We start from the raw sequence: 19,205 nt of genomic DNA on the forward strand, positions 1-19,205 counted from the left end.
TACATCTTGTGGAAAATTGGATTTTGAAGTTATTCCCTCCAGTCTGAAAATAAAATTTCAATTTATTATCTATAACAAAAACAAAACAATTTGTACTCACATCACTGAACGATTTAGGTTTAGCATTGTATCCTGCAGGCACAAAAAAAAATTAATTAGAAAACGTCCATTAATGAAGAAAAGCTAAGAAATGATAAAGAGAAAAGTGACCCTCAAACTTTCAGAATATCCCATCCTTAGGGCCTTAAATTTATTTAAACATAAGGTAATTGGTATGGGGCAATGAAACTAAAGACAAAAAAAAATATCTACCTTGTTTTGTATGCGGTGAACTGCAGGATTGAAATGCGATTGGAGGTGGAATGATATTATCTTCTTCTTCAAACGGGCTGACATCATTTCTTGAATTTAAATGTAAAATTTCAAAGTTTTGAAATAGTGTCTCCCTTTTTCTCACATCGTCAACTTCCTTAAAAATTTCCATTTGTTTGTTAAAATGAGACTTGGCCAAAGACTCATTGTTATCTTCATGTGTGGATTCAAAATAGTCAATCAAACGGCTTACGCCAATCTTCTTGATGAAGCTTTCCCTGCCTTCATCGTTTGTGATGCACCTCTCAGCTCTATATACATCCTCAGGCTTTTTCTGTCCCTTGGCACCAATTACACTGTTATTATACAAAGATTTATTTACACCAAAATATTCACTATAATAACCCACGAAGGATTTGTACCCTACTGTATTTACATCGTCTTCACTTCCGTCAACAGAAAAATTAAACCTTGCAGAGCCGATTTCAGATAAAAGCATGGAATGCATATAATCCTTCATGCTTTTGTATCTTTGTACTTTGCTATTTTTTGACAGCAAATAGTCTTTGTTCCTTGAGACGGTGTTTGCCTCAAATCCATCCATAACATCTCCAAAAGAGTCTTCTTCATTTATAATACATTTATTGTCGAGGCTATCACTAGACTTTAAAAAACTATTGGTAAAGCTTCCTCCTAAATCTAAATCTACTGCTTCTTCACCCATGCACATATTTTTGGTTTCATCATTACAAACGGTTGATTCCCATTGGTTAGGCACAACATTATTATCTGATGGTGTTTTATTAATGGGGAAGCTGTTGTTAACGTTTAAATTAAATTTTGCACAAGAAAAATTATAACAATCGCTCAATGAAATATGATCTTTATGTACTATGGCACTTGGTTTAATGCGTATATCACTTCCCTCACTACAAAGCTTTTTTTCATATGTTTCACTATTGTATAAATTCACTTTTTTTGTTTTCATTATAAAATTGCTTTTCTTTCTTGGTTTTAGGACAGGAACTAATTTTTCTTCATCAACTGAAAACAAAAAATTAGTTTTATTTCAAGAAAACATTCACTAACTTAAAATAACTCACTCATAATAACAAGTTGTTTAAGATTTAACAATAAATAGAAAAGACTACGTGAAGAAGCCGTACAAAACCTTTACAACACACCCCACTTCTTTATTACGTAAAAAAATCAATTGTTCTCTTATTTTACTATTTTAAGGTATCAGTTGTAAAAGCCAAAAACTGCAACAGCAAAATTTATTTTACTGGAAGTAGTTTAAAAAAAAAAAAAAAAAAAAAAAAAAAAAAAGGACAACAGAGGCAGACAGATGGCGGACCTAATTGGTGAATCCAATCTGGTCCTCCTAAACACAGGCGCTGCTACGAACATAGATTTTAGCACAGGTAACCTTAGCGCAATCGACCTTTCTTTAGCCTCACTATCCCTGGCTAATCGTGTAGAGTGGGCTCCATTGGGAGATCCCCATCACAGTGACCACTTCCCGATAGTGTTGAGGACTTCCATCTCGAGAGGGATATATCGTGCTCCCAAGAAGTGGGATCTGAAGCATGCAGATTGGGAGCTTTTCTCCACGATGGTGTCAGTACCCAAATTAACGGGAAATGTCGACACTGATCTCCTCCTCTTTGAGAGGGAGATCAACAATGCCGTATCCAGAGCGATCCCCAGGACGTCTTCTTGTAGACCCCGAGTTTCTTTGGTGGAGTGATGGTTGTAGACGTGCCTGAACCTGGCTGATTTTGAAATGAAAAGAGTAAGGGAGAGAGACTTACCTTTAACCAGGCAAAAAAGGACAGCCTGGCGAAGTATGTGTTGGAAATGACCTACCGTACTTCAACCAGGGAGGTCTGGGACAAGGTCAGAGCTCTCTCTCTCTGGCGGGTTTAAACCTCCGTCGGAGCCGATACTAACTACTGATTGGGGGTGTGTGACAGAGGCTTCGGATGTTGCCGAGGAGTTGGCGCTCTGAATCATATTCCGAGGGCTTCCGGCACAGGAAAACCGAGATGGAACGTACTGGGCTTGATTTCAGTGGTGGAACCGATGAACAGTACCACTACAACATGCCCCTGACGATGGGGGAGCTGGAGTCTGTGTTGGGCACTCCCGGAATTCAGAAGCCCCGGGTATGACGGTATCCCATATGAGATGCTTCAACACCTTCCCCATGGTGCGAAGTGTCGACTGTTGGAATTATTCAACAACATATGGGACTCAGGCTCGTACTCCGATTGTTGGCAAGAAGCGCTCATTGTACCGATCCTCAAGAAAGGTAGGGACCCAAGTCTGGCCACGAGTTACAGACCGATTTTGTTGACAACCTGCTTGAGTGAGATCCTGGAATCCATGGTGAACGGTCAACTGACCTGGCACCTAGAGACAAAGGGATTTTACAGTCAGTACCAAGCGGGGTTCTGTAAGCATCGCTCGATGGTAGACCATGCTTGCCAGCTCTTGAGGGAGACATTCAGGACACATTCCTGAACAGAGAACATGCTCCGGCCATGTTTTTCGACCTCGAGAAGGTAGCCGAATATATAATACTACGTGAAGATACGCAATACTTCGGAAATGTCACAATTTTGGACTGAAGAGGTAAATTGCCATGGTTTATTCGGGGTTTCCTGGAGAACCATAGGTTTTGAATCAGGCTGGGAAACGTTCTTTCTAGGGATTACGTCCAAGAGAACGGTATCCCTCAAGGTTCTGTGATGAGCGTTGTGCTTTTCTCGGTTGCGGTGAATAGTATCGCTGACGGCGTCCTCCGCAGATAAGGAGAATGCTCTTTGTCAATGACCATTCAGGTAAGGATCTGGCAGAGGTCGGCAGTAGGATGCAATCGGCAAGAGACGTAGTGGCTGCGAGAGCCGAGGAAACTGGATTTGCCTTCTCAATGTCAAAAACGGTGTGCGTCCACTTCTGCAGACTGAGGAGGGTGCATAGTCCCCCTCAACTCTGTCTGAGTGGGTACTCGTACGGTACATTGAGACGGTGAGGTTCCTCGTTCTCCTATTTGATGAGAAATTGAGATGGCGGCCACACATCGACGCCACTGAGGTCAAGAGTAAGAAAACCCTCGCACTGTTGAAGTTGTTGGTCACTTTAGGTGGGGAGTGGATAGGGAGACCCTAATAAAAATGTTTGACTCGCTGTTCTGCTTGAGGATCTTTTATGGATGTATGGTCTATTCTTCGGCCCATAAAACGCGACTGAGAAGGCTCGGTAGACTCTATTACCCGGGCCTGAGAGCAATCTCAAGAGCATTCAGGACCAGCCCCTTGGCCAGCCTCAGCTGCGAGCTGGGGGTGTAGCCTCGCGAACTGTGGAGGGAACGACTCACCCTCAGATATGCGGCTGGGTTCTTGGCTAAGCCGTGGCATCCTCTGGCTGGAGCGGCCCTTCAATGCCCGTACAGAGAAATCTACGACTCGCTTCGATCGTGGACGCGACCCCTCGGGATTAGCTTCGGTGAAGCCCTAGAGAGGGCTGGACTGGCCTGGGGATGGTGCGTCGCCTGGGTAACAGACTTACACTGCCCTGGACCTTCCTGCCGTAATCGTCCGTGACGATCTGTCGAAGTTGCCCAAATCGTGTTCACCGCCATACCTCTAAAAAGCTAAGTTTTATGAACTTAAAAATAGATAGGCTGGTTTTCGTCTCATTTTTACAGATGGGTCGAGGACCGATGATGGTGTGGCGTGTGCTGTGTATAGCAAGGGAGCGGCCAAGTCTTGGTCATTGCCTCCGCACTGCAGCGTATACATGACAGAAATGTACGCGATTTGGCACGCACTCGAGGCAGTGTGGACCGAGGAGCGTTCAGCCTTCCTCGTGTGTACCAACTCTCTGAGCACTGTTTGGGCACTGTGTGATGGATTCTCCGTCGACCCTCTGGTCGTGCTCTTGCTAGAAATAATGCCAAATTGGTGCGCCTTGGAAAAATGGTGGTTGTCTGGGTACCTGGACACATCGGCCTGGAGGGTAACGAACGAGCAGACATGGCGGCGAAAGCCGGAATGTCTCACCCTCCCAACCGGACCATCGCGATCAGGCTCTCTGACGCTAAACACGAGCTGCAAAAAAGATGGGGATAAATGGCAGCGTCAGTGGGCAGGGTCATCTGAGAGGCTCCTTCGTGTTAAGTGCACAACCTGCAGATGGCCCCCCGAGGATCTGAGCCGTAAAGAAGGACTAGTTCTTGCCAGATTAAGAATAGATCATACTTGGTTGACACATGGACACTTGCTGGTGGGCCAATCCCCCCCCCCCGCAGGTGTCCGTTATGCAGAGAAAGGTTGCTTAATGTGTCCCACATAGTCGAAGCGTGTCGTGCCTTGGCTCCCTTCAAGGCGCGAGTAGTCATACCGCCAGATTTAAAGAGGGTTCTTGGACACGGCAGCGAGTTTCAGGATCGCCTATTCTGCTTTTTAAGGGAATTGGGAATTTTTTATTGTATATAGAAGTCAAGTTATGTGTTTTGTGTTTCTGTGTCTTGTATGAGTGAATGTATTTATTGGTATGAATGGGGAGGGGCTGATGGCCAAGCAGCTTTTCCATCGCATCTCAGGTTGTGAGTATGACTTGAGCCGATAGCGGAAATTTTATAAAATACCCCATCGACCCCAATTTAGATGAGTTTATTGTAGTGAACAGGTAGATGGAGGAATATCGAGTACTCCATCTACCAAACAGAATGAGTGTGATCAATTTATGTTGGTGTGAATGGAGAAGGGTTGATGGTGAAGTAGCATCTCGATCACTCCTCATGTTGCGTGCGTGACTTGGGTCTACGGTGGAAAACTTTTAAAATACCCCATCGACCCCAAATTAGAGTAGTCTATTATAGAAAACAGGTAGATGGAGGAATATCGATCGCGATATTTTGCTAATCTTCGGGGCTGAAATGACCAAGCTGTCGTATGCCTCTGTCAAAAAAAAGAAAAAAAAAGAATGAACATGAGTACGAATGGGTTTGGAACTGCATGCATTGGATGCTGAATTGACCAACTTTGGAGGCTGGATGGATAAGATTGAGGTCTCCCAGACTGTCAACACCCAGGTTGGGTGATTCTCGAGTTTACTGGCAATTTATTGTAAATAGCAAAAGCTGGATTGCCAGTGTTGTACGGGAAGAGAACAGGCTCAACTCGGCACATGTATGTATGTATGTACGTACATCTGCGGATAGGACCAATATGGATCTAAATTCAAAGTGAACTTTATATATTTCTGTATGGTATGTAATTGTGTTGTTTTTAGATGTGGAATTTTTAAGTTTAAAAAAATTGTAACAGCATTTACTGCAATAAGAGTGTAGACATTTTTTGTTTTGTTCTATTAGATTCCTAATCACATTAAAAGCATAATGGAAGCATGACCCTATTAAAGCTGGGGGTTTTATTGTAAATTTTTTGAATTTTTTTTATTTTAAGTTTTCATACCAGTTTAAAATTATAGATAAGAAAGTGGCCTTGGCAATTCAGTAATTATCATGTTTTCCTCTGATTCAGTCGCAGTCTGATATCTTATTGCGTTGAAATATGATTCTTCAATCGGTTTCTGAAGCACACTCATCAAATCAAAGCCTGAAAAATAAAATTAATTTATAGAAACATGTACACATTATAATATTGAAATAAAAGAAAAAATAGTTCAAAATGACCTGTCGTGTCGGTGACTTTATTGGCATACGGTGCATTACTACTGATTGGCGGTGTCCTCTGGCCGTTGTTTATCTGGGATAGAATAAGCTCGACAGAATCCCCAGCTTTCAGTACTTTCTGGAGGACCTGCTTGTAAGGGAGATTCAGAACGTTGTGCCCATCGACACCTTGTATTTGGTCTCCCGAGTGAATCCAGCCGCACTCATAAGCTGGTGTACCCTTCTTTGTTGAGATTATGTAGGCATGGCCATCTCTGCCCTCAACAACTTTTAAACCTAAGCTCCCATCAGTACCCCTATTAATTCTAAAATACAAATTTACAAAAAAACGATATAAGTGATTCATACGAAAGGTTTTATCACAAACTATGGCAATCTGTATTAAAAATAGAACAAATAGGTAATAATAACTACCTGACTGTAGTTATGACTCTATCATTTATAAATTCTCCTTTACTGAACTTCTCTGCAAGTGATTCACTTATTGTTTCATAAAAGTCAGTCATACATTTATCATCATCGGACTTAATATTAGTGTCTGCAAATAACAAATTGATTTAATAAAGAAATTTTAATTTACTATGGCATAACGTGCTAGCAGCTTACTTAAAACATAAGCTTCTGGAAGTGGTGAAGGAGTAGGATCAAATTCCAGTTGGGAAGCAGCTCGAACATCATGGTGAGAACTTGTATAAATTGCCCGAGTTCCCATTAGCACCCTTCTTCTCGCACAAGTACCTCTTGATGTCAGATCATCTAGAAATCAAGAGTCCAAACTGTGATTTTATCCTATAAATAAATATTAATTTTTCAGTACCATGGGACATGGTGGGTGTTCTGTAATTTATTGGAGAGCCTCTAAGCAGTGGAGTATGACCTGATTGTGGTGTCGATACTCTAGTTTCTCTGCAGCTTTCACTCCTGTTGCTCTTTCTGGTCAAACAAATGTGTACAATCAGTCAAATTGTAGATTTGCATTTATGAAAATTTGTCTTTCAATTTACCCGCAATGAGCTGTAGTCTTGCCTCTGAATATGGCGCGATCCGGACTTAAAAGGCTTGCTGCTCTTCTCAACGCGCTCAGTTCAGTTCTCTTACCCTCTGGAGAAACATGTAACACACTTTTGCTCAACTCTTTCCCTTTTTGGCCAAATTCTAGACAAAAAAATTGCATTTTGAATTAACTTTTTTTTAAATTGAGTAATTTATAAAGCAACAACCTGTGCAAAGCTTTGCACAATATATTCCATATATAATGAGGTCGAGAAGTTATCCAATAATAGCACTCCTAAATCAAACTTCATTAATTAATAATTAACTAGTTTTCGTGGTCCGCTTGACCAATTAATATCAGATGAGGACGCTAACTTCGATCTCAACCTCACCTCTCGAATTTTCCCTCCTTTTTGCAATTTTTCAAATGTCGTGTAATCTATTTGATTCTTGGCGACAAATGAAATGGCCACTGAGAGCTTTAGTGAAGTATACTTCATTTTAACTTATTAAATTCACTAGTTTTCATGGTCCGCTTGACCAATTAAATCATTACAATTCACTAAGGTTTTTAGTTGAGATAAAAAAAGTCACATGTCACGAGCGGGATTCAAACCCACGATCTTCAGCTAGATTCGCCGCTGCTCCATCACTTGAGCTATCGTGACTTCGATCCACTCGGACACCAACTTCCCATCTCAACCTCACTTTTTGAATTTTCCCTCTTTTTTGCCATTTTTCAAAATTCAAAAGGTGGGGTTGAGACGGGAAGGTAGTGCCCGAGTGGATCGAAGTCACGATAGCTCAAGTGGTAGAGTAGCGGCGTATCTAGCTGAAGATCATGGGTTTGAAACCCGCTTGTGACACTGATTTTTTATCTGAACTAAAAATCTTAATTAATTGAAAGTTAATGAATAATTTGCACCCTATGAGAGTCGGGGTACCACTGTCTATTTAAAGGTCAAGGATTATCGAAAAGAGATCAGGAGGAAAGTTGATGTACATAGGGATAAGAGTGAGATCGGAAGATAGTGTGGAATTTTTTGTAGCTGGATTTTACAACTTAATTTAAAAAGGAACATTTAGGTCATTATGGATGGTCTCCACCCCAGCTCATACCCATAAACCATAAACCTCTTGGACCTGTTCACAAACCCCAAGATTTTGGACCATTTAATCTCGGGGAGTAATTTGGTGATGTCCTCTCCTTCAAAGATTCCAAACCTAGACCTAGCATACCTATCACACTCTGCAAGTTAGTGCCTTGCCGTTTCTTCTTTTATTTCGCAAAGGGATCTGGTAGGATACCCATTACAAAGAGGTGTCTTCTCAGTGGGCAGTGGCCCGTCAGAATACCTATCAGCCTCCTAATTCCCTTCCTTGTGTTAGAGAATAGCCAATTCTAATCAGGGTGTAAACCCAGTTGAACATATCCTTCATTATCATTTTTGTTTATATGGGTATTCCAGGTCACCTTTTGGTCAAAGTTTACTCCCAGGTACTTGACTTTGCTGACATGGGGATTCCAAGGGATGTTTGTTCTTTCAATATCTAGTTCAGGACAGTTTGGGGTTCTTCAAAGTATAAAAATCTTACTTTTTGACATAAATAATATTATGACCCCGACAGTGTCATACTCACTCAAATGCTTGATTAGAGCCATTGAAAAAGGTTAAGAATAAAAATAATATCAAATGAAACAAAGTAAAAAGATTAACTGAAAGCGATTTTAGGCAAAGCAGAATGGAAGGGGATATGCTATATTTTGTGCAAATGGAATTAATCAGTACAAAATTAAATAAAGGAAATACATAAACCATTATTTACTGTTTATTTTGACTTCGATAGTTCCAAATTGCCTGTAAGTAATGTATAAAGATAAAGGATTTAATTTTAAACTAAATACATTGAGTGGTGCGTTAAATTTGTCCGGCAGTATATATGAGTATTATGGTCTCAAGCGGGAGAGTTCAGATCTGTTTTCTAGTAGTCTTTTAAGTAATCGTTGGTTTCATTCTAACCTATTAAGTTGTGTATGGGGATTCCAGGTGTTATTTGTGTAGATACAGCCCTAGGTAGCGGACGATGCTTTCAGTTGGAAGAGGGTGAGGTTATAAAAGATTGAAGGTAGAGTGATGCGACAAACGGTAAATGTTGTTTTGGAACTTGTGTAGTTTGATTCACCAGTTTTTGAAGCATTGTTCAATGGAATATAAGAGTAGGAGAGTTCAGTGAGCTATGGCAGGGTCAGAGTGAGAGGATAAGCAGTGTCATCAGTGTATGCTAGGACAGTGGTGTCAGGGATATCAGTAACACACGCAGAGTATAGTATTGGGCCGAGGTCGCTACTCGGAAGTACCCTGTATCCAGCCTGTACAATATATTTAACATTTCAAAAAACTCACCTTCAGCAAGACTTTGCAGCGTGGTGTACTCATTAGTCAACTTCATAAAAAATTTATGGTGCAGCCATGCCATTCGAAATAAATATAAACTCCTAAACATCAATTAAATTTTTTTATTCATTAAATAAAAAAATAAACGATTGATCAAATATCTTACTTATTTGAATCCAATTTAAGCTTGTATTTTGAATCGGCAGATACAATTTCAAAGATATGTTTAGAGTAAGACAGCTTTTTGATATCAGGCCAGTTGAATACGTAGTGGCTCTTTCTGACCATGCTAATAGTAAAGTCTCTTTTGTAACAGAGTATCACCCCTTTGGAGTTCACTCCAACCCACATTTCAGTCGTAGAACCTTCCTTGTTCACCAAATGAGATGTCAAATAGTGCGTTCCATACTCGGTGAAGGTCATGGCGAGAGATATAAACATTTCTTCTGCTCTTCCAGGATCGAGACCTGATCTCTGTTTGTGCAGAGTCTCCAGCTCCAACTCAGTTCCTTCTCCCTCAGGCATGTAGTGCTCAAGAAGAAAATATTTATCGCCATTCGCCTACAATCCATGTATATAAACAAATTATTAGTAAAACGAAGTTGAAAATCAAAAATCAAAAATTAAGTACATTTTTCCTGATGATTAAAGACTAATATAATTGATGGATGAAAGTAAAATCATGTTGAAACAACAAAATTTTCAGGAAAAATGAAGTTACTAATTATATTACAATTAATTAAGGTTTTCAGTTGAGATAAAAAAGTCAATGGCACGAGCGGGATTCGAACCCACGATCTTCGGCTTGATACGCCGCCGTGGCCATTTCATTTGGTGCCGAGAATCAAATTGATTACACGACATTTGAAAAATGGCAAAAAGGAAGGAAAATTCAAAAGGTGTTGTTGAGATGGGAGGTTGGTGACCGAGTGGATCAAGGTCACGATAGCTCAAGTGGTAGAGCAGCGGCGTATCAAGCCGAAGATCGTGGGTTCGAATCCCGCTCGTGCCATTGACTTTTTTATCTCAACTGAAAACCTTAATTAACTGTAGGATATTAATTGGTCAAGCGGACCACAAAACTAGCGAATTTACTAATTATAACTAAATATTTTGTGACTACAGAAATTAAGATTTTACTTTATTCACTAGTTTTAGTGGTCCGCTTGATCAATTAATATATTTCAATTAATTAAGGTTTTTCGTTGAGATGAAAAAGTCAGTGTCACGAGCGGAATTCGAATCCACGATCTTCGGCTAGATACGCTGTTCTACCACTTGAGCTATTGTGACCTCGATCCACATGGACACTAACGTCCCATCTCAACTCCACCTTTTGGGTTTTCCCTCGTTTTTACGACAGAAAGTAATGTCAGCAAAATTTGCCATGAATTGTGTTTGGAAGGAAACAAACCCAAGTGTGTACCTTATTGAAACAAGTTAGACCTGGTTTTCGTTGAGATGAAAATTAATTGAAATAATTAATGACTGCTTAGACATATAAGGGTTATACCTAGTAATTGTGTAATATATATCAAGGGTGATGGAGGAATATCAAGTACTCCACTGCCCTAATTAAATGAGAGGTTTGTAAATAGGAGTGAATGTATTTAAGAATGAATGTGAGTACAAATGGGTTTGGAATTGCATGCATTGGGTGCTGAATTGGCTTAGCTGACATCCCCCCCCCCTAGAGCCCCAAAAAATCATTTCTTTGCTAATTGTTCTAGATAGAGTTGAATGATTCAGCAGATAAATATAATTTTAAAATGCTTAAGCATGGTGAATTAATCAAATGAGTACAAACCGATGGTGAATAATCACCGAATTCAGCCTGCAGAGCCAACCCAGCCAAAGTCAGGAGTTGTTGTTTCTCTGCCCTGAGATGTCGATCCAAAAGGCTTTTCCGTAGCTGGAGATAAAGCAAATGCTTCCATTTCCATGACCTTGTAACAAAACATAAGTAAACATCAGCTATAGACGATAATAGACATTTTAAAGTAAAGTTTCTCACCTAGATCCCCTCAACGATGGCAGGTAGAGTCTAAACCTAAGATATACTACAAAAGGGGGAGGTTGAGATCTAGATTTTGACCAATTTACAGGGGCTACTTTGGATAATTTAAACTCAGCTGGGGGAAAGACAAAGTCATCGGACACCAGACAGGCCAATCCAAGAGTAACACTATGATCTAAGCCTTCCCTTGAAGTCACAATCTACAAAAGTTAAATTTTTGAAAAATAAAATTGTTTATTAACTAACAAGTAAGTTTTGCATGTTGTGTAAGTTTGAATCTAAACTAATTCAATTTGAAAATTTATATTTCTTACCTGAAAAATATCAGCAAATGTAGTTTTAGACGGATCACATGTTATTTCAAGTATCTGCCCATTTAAAAGTACAACAAGAACTTTCCTCTTAGATGCAGCCTACAAAAAATGCGTTAAATTAATAAATTAATTATTTTGCTTTTATGGTTGCATGTTTTTTTTAATATGCATTAAATCCTAAATCAATTTTAATGGCTCACCTTTATATCTCCGATATGTACTAATCCGGTCGGGTCTGAGGCCCTGATGATGAATTCCGGCCCGATGAAAGTGTTTGGCCCACAGTATTTTGTCCCATTAATAGGCTTGGAGTAGAATGTAGTGGTAACACTAAAAATAAAAGTTAAGTTGGGCGGAAAATCTGAATAATTGTGAAATAATCTGCAAAGTGGTGAATCTGCCTGGTATCCCTACTAGATGGGTTTTAGTATTTCACCAAGGAGTATTATTAGGATTAATCAAATCTAACAAATATTTGAATTTGATTTGATGCTATTCAAACGGTTAAGTGCAAATAAGCTGGGTGAGAAATTATTGAAGAGGAACTTGGGAAACAAAAAAAAAAAAAAAATTGCCACAAAATACTAAAATACTACCTCATAATAATTAGTATTAACATTATTCTTAGAAATATTTCTAGTGAACTTACTCATTATCCTGATTTGGTTTAACTTGTGGTGAAATCGTTTTCTCGGATTTTGGAGTGGACAAAACAGAGCCATTTGCAGATGGGCCATTGCTAACCCTTGGGCTTGTTTTGGTATCGATATTTGTCTGGAAAAAAATTATAATTTCAAATGGTGAATAATTCTAGGTAAAGTATATAATAAACAAAAACAAAACAAAATAGAAAAGTAAATGTTTTCTGGTACAAATAATTAAGGTTTTTAGTTGAGATAAAAAAGTCAATGGCACGAGCGGGATTCGAACCCACGATCTTCGGCTAGATACGCCGCTGCTCTACCACTTGAGCTATTGTGACCTCGATCCACTCAGACACTAACTTCCCATCTCAACCACACCTTTTGAATTTTCCCTCCTTTTGGTAAGGTGGTGTTGAGATAGAAAGTTCGGGTCCGAGTGGATTGAGGTCACGATAGCTCAAGTGTAGAGCAGCGGCATATGCAGCCGAAGATCGTGGGTTCGAATCCCGCTCGTGCCATTGACTTTTTTGTCTCAACTAAAAACCTTAATTAATTGTAGCAGAAAACATTTATTTTAATTTAATTTAATGTTTTCTGCGATGATCATTTCTAATAGATGAAACCAGTTGGAATTTCATTCTCACAGGCCAACAGTAGGTTTGCAAATTAATTAATTATTCAAAATATGACTTGAGAATAAATCAATCATGACTTTTGTCGTATTGATAATAGCAATGTTTATGATTTATAAATGCTTTTTTTTAAATAATGAAATTAACAACTACACCAAACCGACCAAGGAAAAAATAATGAAAGGAACCACTAAAGAATAACATTACTTTGAGATTACACAGTGAGTAATTTTCTCTGTCTGTTTTAATTCCATTCAGACTTTAGATGCCTACTCATCTCAACCTACAACCTTTCTAATTTTCACTCTTTTTGCCTTTTTTTATATACATTATAATGCAATGGTTTAATGGAGTTGCAGACTAGTGACAGTTCTCTCCAACTGTTAAATTATAACCAAATTTTTATTATTTCATGACATTATTTCTATTGGGAGAAAAATATTAGATTAAAAACCCCAGCTATCATGGCCAAGTTATGAGAACGTTCTTTATTCTCCTGTTCATGTACCTGCTATCCAAGCAATAATTGCCCATTTGGGAGCAGATTGTAATAACTTCACATTGCTTGAAAAATTTAGTGGTTGCATCTCTGATGCATTATGAACTTTCAAAGTGTTTGTCTTATTGTGTGTGTCTCAGTTCCGATATGCGTGTATTATAGTCTGTGACAAGCAACAAACCTCAAAAACTTGTTCTGAATGACCTGCAGCCTCGCGACATTAGTCCTGCATGTGAGACTCCAGGAGGGTCACACATACAGGACCAGGCTGACCACCACCTTGAACAGGAAAAATTTATTGGCAGGCGACAGACCGGATGGGAAAAGTACATGGTTAGCCGTTTTAACCTTGTTCACTTTATCACCAACATGGGGAGTGAAAATAAGTTTACGTTCTAATATCACTCCAAGACTTAGTCCAGTCCATGACAAAGTTACACTTTCAAATAGAATCTTTTTATAAAGCAAAGGTCTATGCTTGCTGAAAGCCATTGCTTCTGGATATTTTGTTAAAATATACAAGAAACAGTATGGGTCCAAGGGTAAAGCCTTGAAGAACACAAACGGTGTTGTATCCCAATCTCGGTTGGGAAATTGATGATCAAAAATTTACTAGGAATTGTCTGAATAGGAGATTGGAGTATTTTTATTATGTAGGGAGGGAAGCTATATTCCATCATCCTGACTAAATCATTATGCCAAACAATGTCAAAGGCTTTTTGGACAGCTATCAAAACCATGCCAGTATGATTTCGAACATTAAATGTTAGCATTATGTCATCTACTATCCTGGCAGAGTGGTAGATAGCCTTGGCCTAAAACCAAACTGCTCGGCAAAATGCTGTTTTCATATAGGAAAGCAGCAGCTATGCTGGTGAGCATTACACGCTCGAATATCTTGCTAACAGAGTTAAGTAGTCTAATAGATGTGTAACTATTTGAATCGTAAGGGGACTTGCCTGGTTTTAAAATGAGTTAAACTTTAGAGTTTTTACAATGAGAGGGATAGAAACCAATCATCATTATTTGATTGAAGATGTTGGATTATGATGGTGATGCTGGATTATGGCTCACTCTATTCATAATGTTCTCAATATTGATTCCATCTATAAACTATGCAACCACAGCACTAGATGATTGGGTAGTATAAAAAATGTAAACGTTTATTTCTCAGTTAAATCTGAAAAATTATAAACAGTGAAATTATCACATGATAATTCTTTGAAGGAAAGTAAACTCTTGCGGGTCAGTCCTTTCATATTGTTGTTTTCAAGTTCGTGATTATATTTCTGCAGAAACGGAAATGTTTTCACTTGAGAAGTCGGAGAACAAATCAACCCTTTTACATCCAACCCCCTTTTTCGTTTAATGAACAAAGTCGAAGCTGGAAATTAAATAAATCGACTTGCTCGTAATATTTAACAGTGATTTCTTCTAATTAAGTAAATAAGATTCGGCCCCATTTAATCCACAGTGGATATAACAAACCCAACTCGGAATCTTTATAAAGAGAAAAAGGGCATTTCCTTCATCACAATTTTACTCAGAAAATAAGTCTACAAATTTACACCCGTAACACATCAGTTTTGCATTATTTGAAAACATCTCTGAATATTCGATTGTAAAGCGTTCGTCAGCAACAAACTCGGTAATTTCGCTAAACAAAATTAAAAATGAAAAACCCGTGGGGTAGCCGCTCACGGTTTAGGGTAGTTTATTAACAAAAAGAATACCAGTACAGACAAAATAAGCTTCTTGACCACCGTAGCTTCAAATTCTTGGTAGGTTGTCAGGTAGTAAATGAGAAGTCAGTAGTTTAAAGGATTACTGTTAATAGGAAGGCTTTACTACAGTAATATTGTTTTTGTTTATGCCGACAAGAAAATAATTAACCATACTGGATTAAAAAAATAGGTTCCATCGAAGGATTTCAATTGTGTCTGTCTAATACGTGAATTTGACTTTGTTTTTAATAAATGCTTTTACTGCTTAATCGGAAAATTGGATTGCATTCGTACGATTGCTATTTTACCTATTAAAGATAGTGTTTTATTTTTGTCAGTCTTTGAACAACGCCTTGACTGGTACAAATCGGTAGTTATTGGGTGGTCCGGAAAATAATACAGCTTTTCATGTTTTCTTTCAATTACCCCTCTATATATTAAACTATTTGATGGATTATTCTTTTGTATGAATGCCAAAATTTTTAATCCTCTTCCAAAAAATGTTTGTTTACCTCAGTAGAATTTCGTTACTTGGAAATAATTCAGTCTTTATTAAGATGTCAACTCGTGTAATTTTCGCGTAACGGCCAGAAACATCAATGAAGTCTGTGGCGGTGGCAGTGTAAGTGAGAGCACTGTTCAGAAATGGTTTAAAAAATTCCAAAACGGCGATTTTCACCTTGACGACAAAACAGGTCGTGGAAGGATTTCTTCCCTAGACGATGATATTCTGCGAGCAATGGTCGAAGAAAATCTCATAACAACTGCTCGAGAACTTCCGGAGAATCTTTCAGTTAGCAAATCGGCTGTCGCTGATAAGCTTAAGAGAATTGGAAATGTGAAAAAGCTCAAAAGTTGGATTCCTCATGCATTAAACTACAGCAAGATTATCATTATGAAGGTAGCATATTACTTTGCAGAAACGAATCTTTTCTGGATAGAATTATTACTTGTGATGAAAAGTGGATTCTCTACGATAACAGCAGGGAAGGATAAGCAACATTCCAAAGTCCCCAACTCAGCAAAGAAAGGTGATGGTTACTCTTTGGTAGGCTTCATTTGGGCTGATTTACTACAACTTCTTGAATCCTGGTGAAACAATCAATGCCAAAATGTATTGCTGTAAAATTAAAGCAATGCACAAGAAATTAGCATTAGTGAAGCTATCTTTGGTCAATCGGAAAAGGACAATTAAACGACAACGCTCAGTCCATGTCTCGCATGTGACAATAGGAAACCTGTTGGATCTTTGAATCTTACACTCAAAATTTTATTCAGAAAGTATAGAGAAGTTGCCATAGCATTGGACAATGTGTATTGAGAATGAAAGAGCGTATTTTAATATCAAAAGGCCCCTGAGTGCGATATATGGGGTCTTCATCCAAACTGGCTGGAAGTATTATAAAATAAATGTCGAGTTGTATATGGGGACAAAGGACAATAGCCAGCAGAGAAAGGTTGCACGATGTGTCCGATATGTTGCCAAGGGTGCAACTCCTTAGCTCCATACAACGAATGTGCATGAATGGTCACCTGATTTGAGAATTTTGCTTGAGCACGGCAGTGAGTGTTTGGTTCCTCTGTTTCAACTCTTGGAGGAAACGGGGTTGCTGTAATGTATATAGTAATAATAGTTGTTTGTGTTGAGAGTGATTGTATTTATTAGCGTGAATGTGAGATGTGAGAGGGGTGATGGTGGATTATTTAGTTCTCCCTCGACCCTCAATTGAGTTAGTTGTATATGTGTAAAGGGTGATACAGGACTATCAAGTACTCCACCACCCTAATTAGGAGAGAAAGTATTTAAGAATGAACGTGAGTACGAATGAGTTTGGAACTGGAAAAAAAATCACCGTAATGAAGTTGCGCAACACTTCTTTGCCGAAACAGAAACGCATCTTTTCTGGATAGAATTGTTACTTGTGATGAAAAGTGGATTCCCTATGAAAACAGCAGACATTGGACATTGGCTTGATGAAGGAGAAGCAGCACGTCATTTTCTAGACCCCAATTTGTCAAAAAAAAAGGTGGTGACTCCTAAGAGGGCTTCTTTGGAGGAGGCTGATTTACTACAGCTTCTTGATTCCTGGCGAAACAATCAATGCCGAAATGCAATCAAACTGAAGCAACGAACCAGAAATTGATATTACTAAAGCCATCTTTGGTCAATCGGAAAAGGCCGATTCTGTTAAAAAAAACACTCGGCCACATGTCTAACATGTGACATCACGGAAACAGTTGGATCTTAGTTATGAGTTTCTGCCTCACCCACCTTATTCTCCAGACCTCTCGCTTGCCGACTAACATTTTTTCAGACACTGGACTATGTTTTGTAACAATAAAAATTTATTGATCAAAAGTAATTAGAAAATTCTTTTACAGAATTTCTTACTAATAAAGACTAAAACTTCTATTCAGAGTGAGTGAAGTGCTGCTTCACGTTGGGACAAATGTACTGAGAGTGATGGAAAGTATTCAAACTTTTTGCCAAACTTTGTCTTTTCTTGACCAATTTGAAATACGATTGCACCATTATTTTCAGCGTAAAACATCCTATATAATGTGTCCGGATGTACAGGGTCGTGTTTGAAATTTTGAATATGAACTGGGCCTGAGTTACTCTGTGTAATTTTCCAACAAAAGGTAAAAATTTGAAACTTGGCTAAAAAATATTAAACACTTTTTTTTTTTTTTTTTTAATAGATTCCATTGGTTCAAGAGAAATTCAGCCGGGCCATCTAAACGGACACCCTGAATAACATGAGTACATTCAATGATGACCACGTTTGTATATTATGCAATGGTTTCTGCCTCACCCACCTTATTCTCCAGACCTCTCGCTTGCCGACTGACATTTTTTCAGACACTGAACTATGTTTTACGACAATAAAAATTTATTGATCAAAATTAATTAGAAAATTCGTTTATAGAATTTCTTAATAATAAAGACTAAAACTTCTATTCAGAGTGAGTGAAGTGCTGCTTCACGTTGGGAGAAATGTAATGAGAGTGACGGAAAGTATTCAAACCTTTTGCCAAACTTTGTCTTTTCTTGACCAATTTGAAATACGATTGCACCATTTTTATCAGCGTAAAACGTCCTATAAAATGTGTCCGGATGTATAGGGTCGTATTTGAAATTTTGAATATGAACTAGGCCTGAGTTACTCTGTATAAATTTCCAACAAAAGGTAAAAATTTGAAACTAGACTAAAAAATGTTAAATACGTATTTTTTTATAGCGTTCATTGGTTCAAGAGAAATTCAGCCGGGCCATCTAAAAAGGACACCCTGTATAACATGGGTACATTCAATGATGACCACGTTTGTAGGTTATGCAATGAGGAGGGAGAAACTATCACCCATCTTACCTTCGAATGCGAAGCCGGAGATATAATCTGGGATACAAAGAAAACCAAGGGACCATGACAGTTAATAACCTAGTACTCCTTGAAGAAGAGAATGATCGAATAGATTGCCTTGAACTAAGGAACTATTAAATACAATAAGCCAGAAGGCTGCGAATCTTGGGGTCAAGCTTTCAAGGATACCTACATCAAGACTTTGGAGCTATTACTAATATATTTAAACTATTTAAAAAAAGCAGTGTTTTTAATACAAAATTATACTTGGATCGTTACATTTTTTATAGTAAAACTACTTACAATCAATTAAAAAACCAATACTTGTTAAGAACAAGCTATCGAATATTGCCTAATATGAAACAGCTTTGACTCAAATTATGTTTTTATGTTGTACATGTTTTATACAACTTTTTGAAGTATAAAACAAATAGACCTTACGTAAAATATCCTCAGGGCTCGTGAGGGAGCCTTTTAGTCCGCAATACGTTCTCAAACAAACGGATCATCCGATTCCTTTAGGGCTCATAGCAATAAACTTAAAGACAAATACACAGCACTTCTATGCTCACCTCTGACGTCAGAAAGTACTTTCTTTAAAAGGAAAG

The 19,205-nt window shown here is 38.4% G+C and overlaps 1 protein-coding gene across 1 annotated transcript in view; it reads right to left on the reverse strand.

Annotated features, from left to right (window-relative positions):
* Window positions 1-1,266: 1,266 nt before the first annotated feature.
* LOC106665034 (tyrosine-protein phosphatase non-receptor type 13-like) overlaps window positions 1,267-19,205 on the reverse strand; it is a 56,382-nt gene continuing 38,443 nt past the window's right edge. Inside the window, exons 5-18 of the mRNA XM_024229895.1 lie at window positions 12,386-12,510; window positions 11,937-12,066; window positions 11,737-11,835; window positions 11,420-11,622; window positions 11,213-11,351; window positions 9,572-9,966; window positions 9,415-9,506; window positions 7,021-7,171; window positions 6,834-6,949; window positions 6,623-6,772; window positions 6,431-6,554; window positions 6,017-6,321; window positions 5,796-5,939; window positions 1,267-1,356 (exon numbers count right to left, since the gene is read on the reverse strand). Of these exons, the coding sequence (XP_024085663.1) occupies window positions 5,806-5,939; window positions 6,017-6,321; window positions 6,431-6,554; window positions 6,623-6,772; window positions 6,834-6,949; window positions 7,021-7,171; window positions 9,415-9,506; window positions 9,572-9,966; window positions 11,213-11,351; window positions 11,420-11,622; window positions 11,737-11,835; window positions 11,937-12,066; window positions 12,386-12,510 (2,163 nt within the window). The 3' untranslated portion in view covers window positions 1,267-1,356; window positions 5,796-5,805. The remainder of the gene's footprint in view (window positions 1,357-5,795; window positions 5,940-6,016; window positions 6,322-6,430; window positions 6,555-6,622; window positions 6,773-6,833; window positions 6,950-7,020; window positions 7,172-9,414; window positions 9,507-9,571; window positions 9,967-11,212; window positions 11,352-11,419; window positions 11,623-11,736; window positions 11,836-11,936; window positions 12,067-12,385; window positions 12,511-19,205) is intronic.

The sequence above is a fragment of the Cimex lectularius genome, unplaced genomic scaffold (assembly GCF_000648675.2).
Source record: "Cimex lectularius strain Harlan isolate CLEC.00 unplaced genomic scaffold, Clec_2.1 scaffold418, whole genome shotgun sequence".
Classification (NCBI taxonomy): Eukaryota; Metazoa; Arthropoda; class Insecta; order Hemiptera; family Cimicidae; genus Cimex; species Cimex lectularius.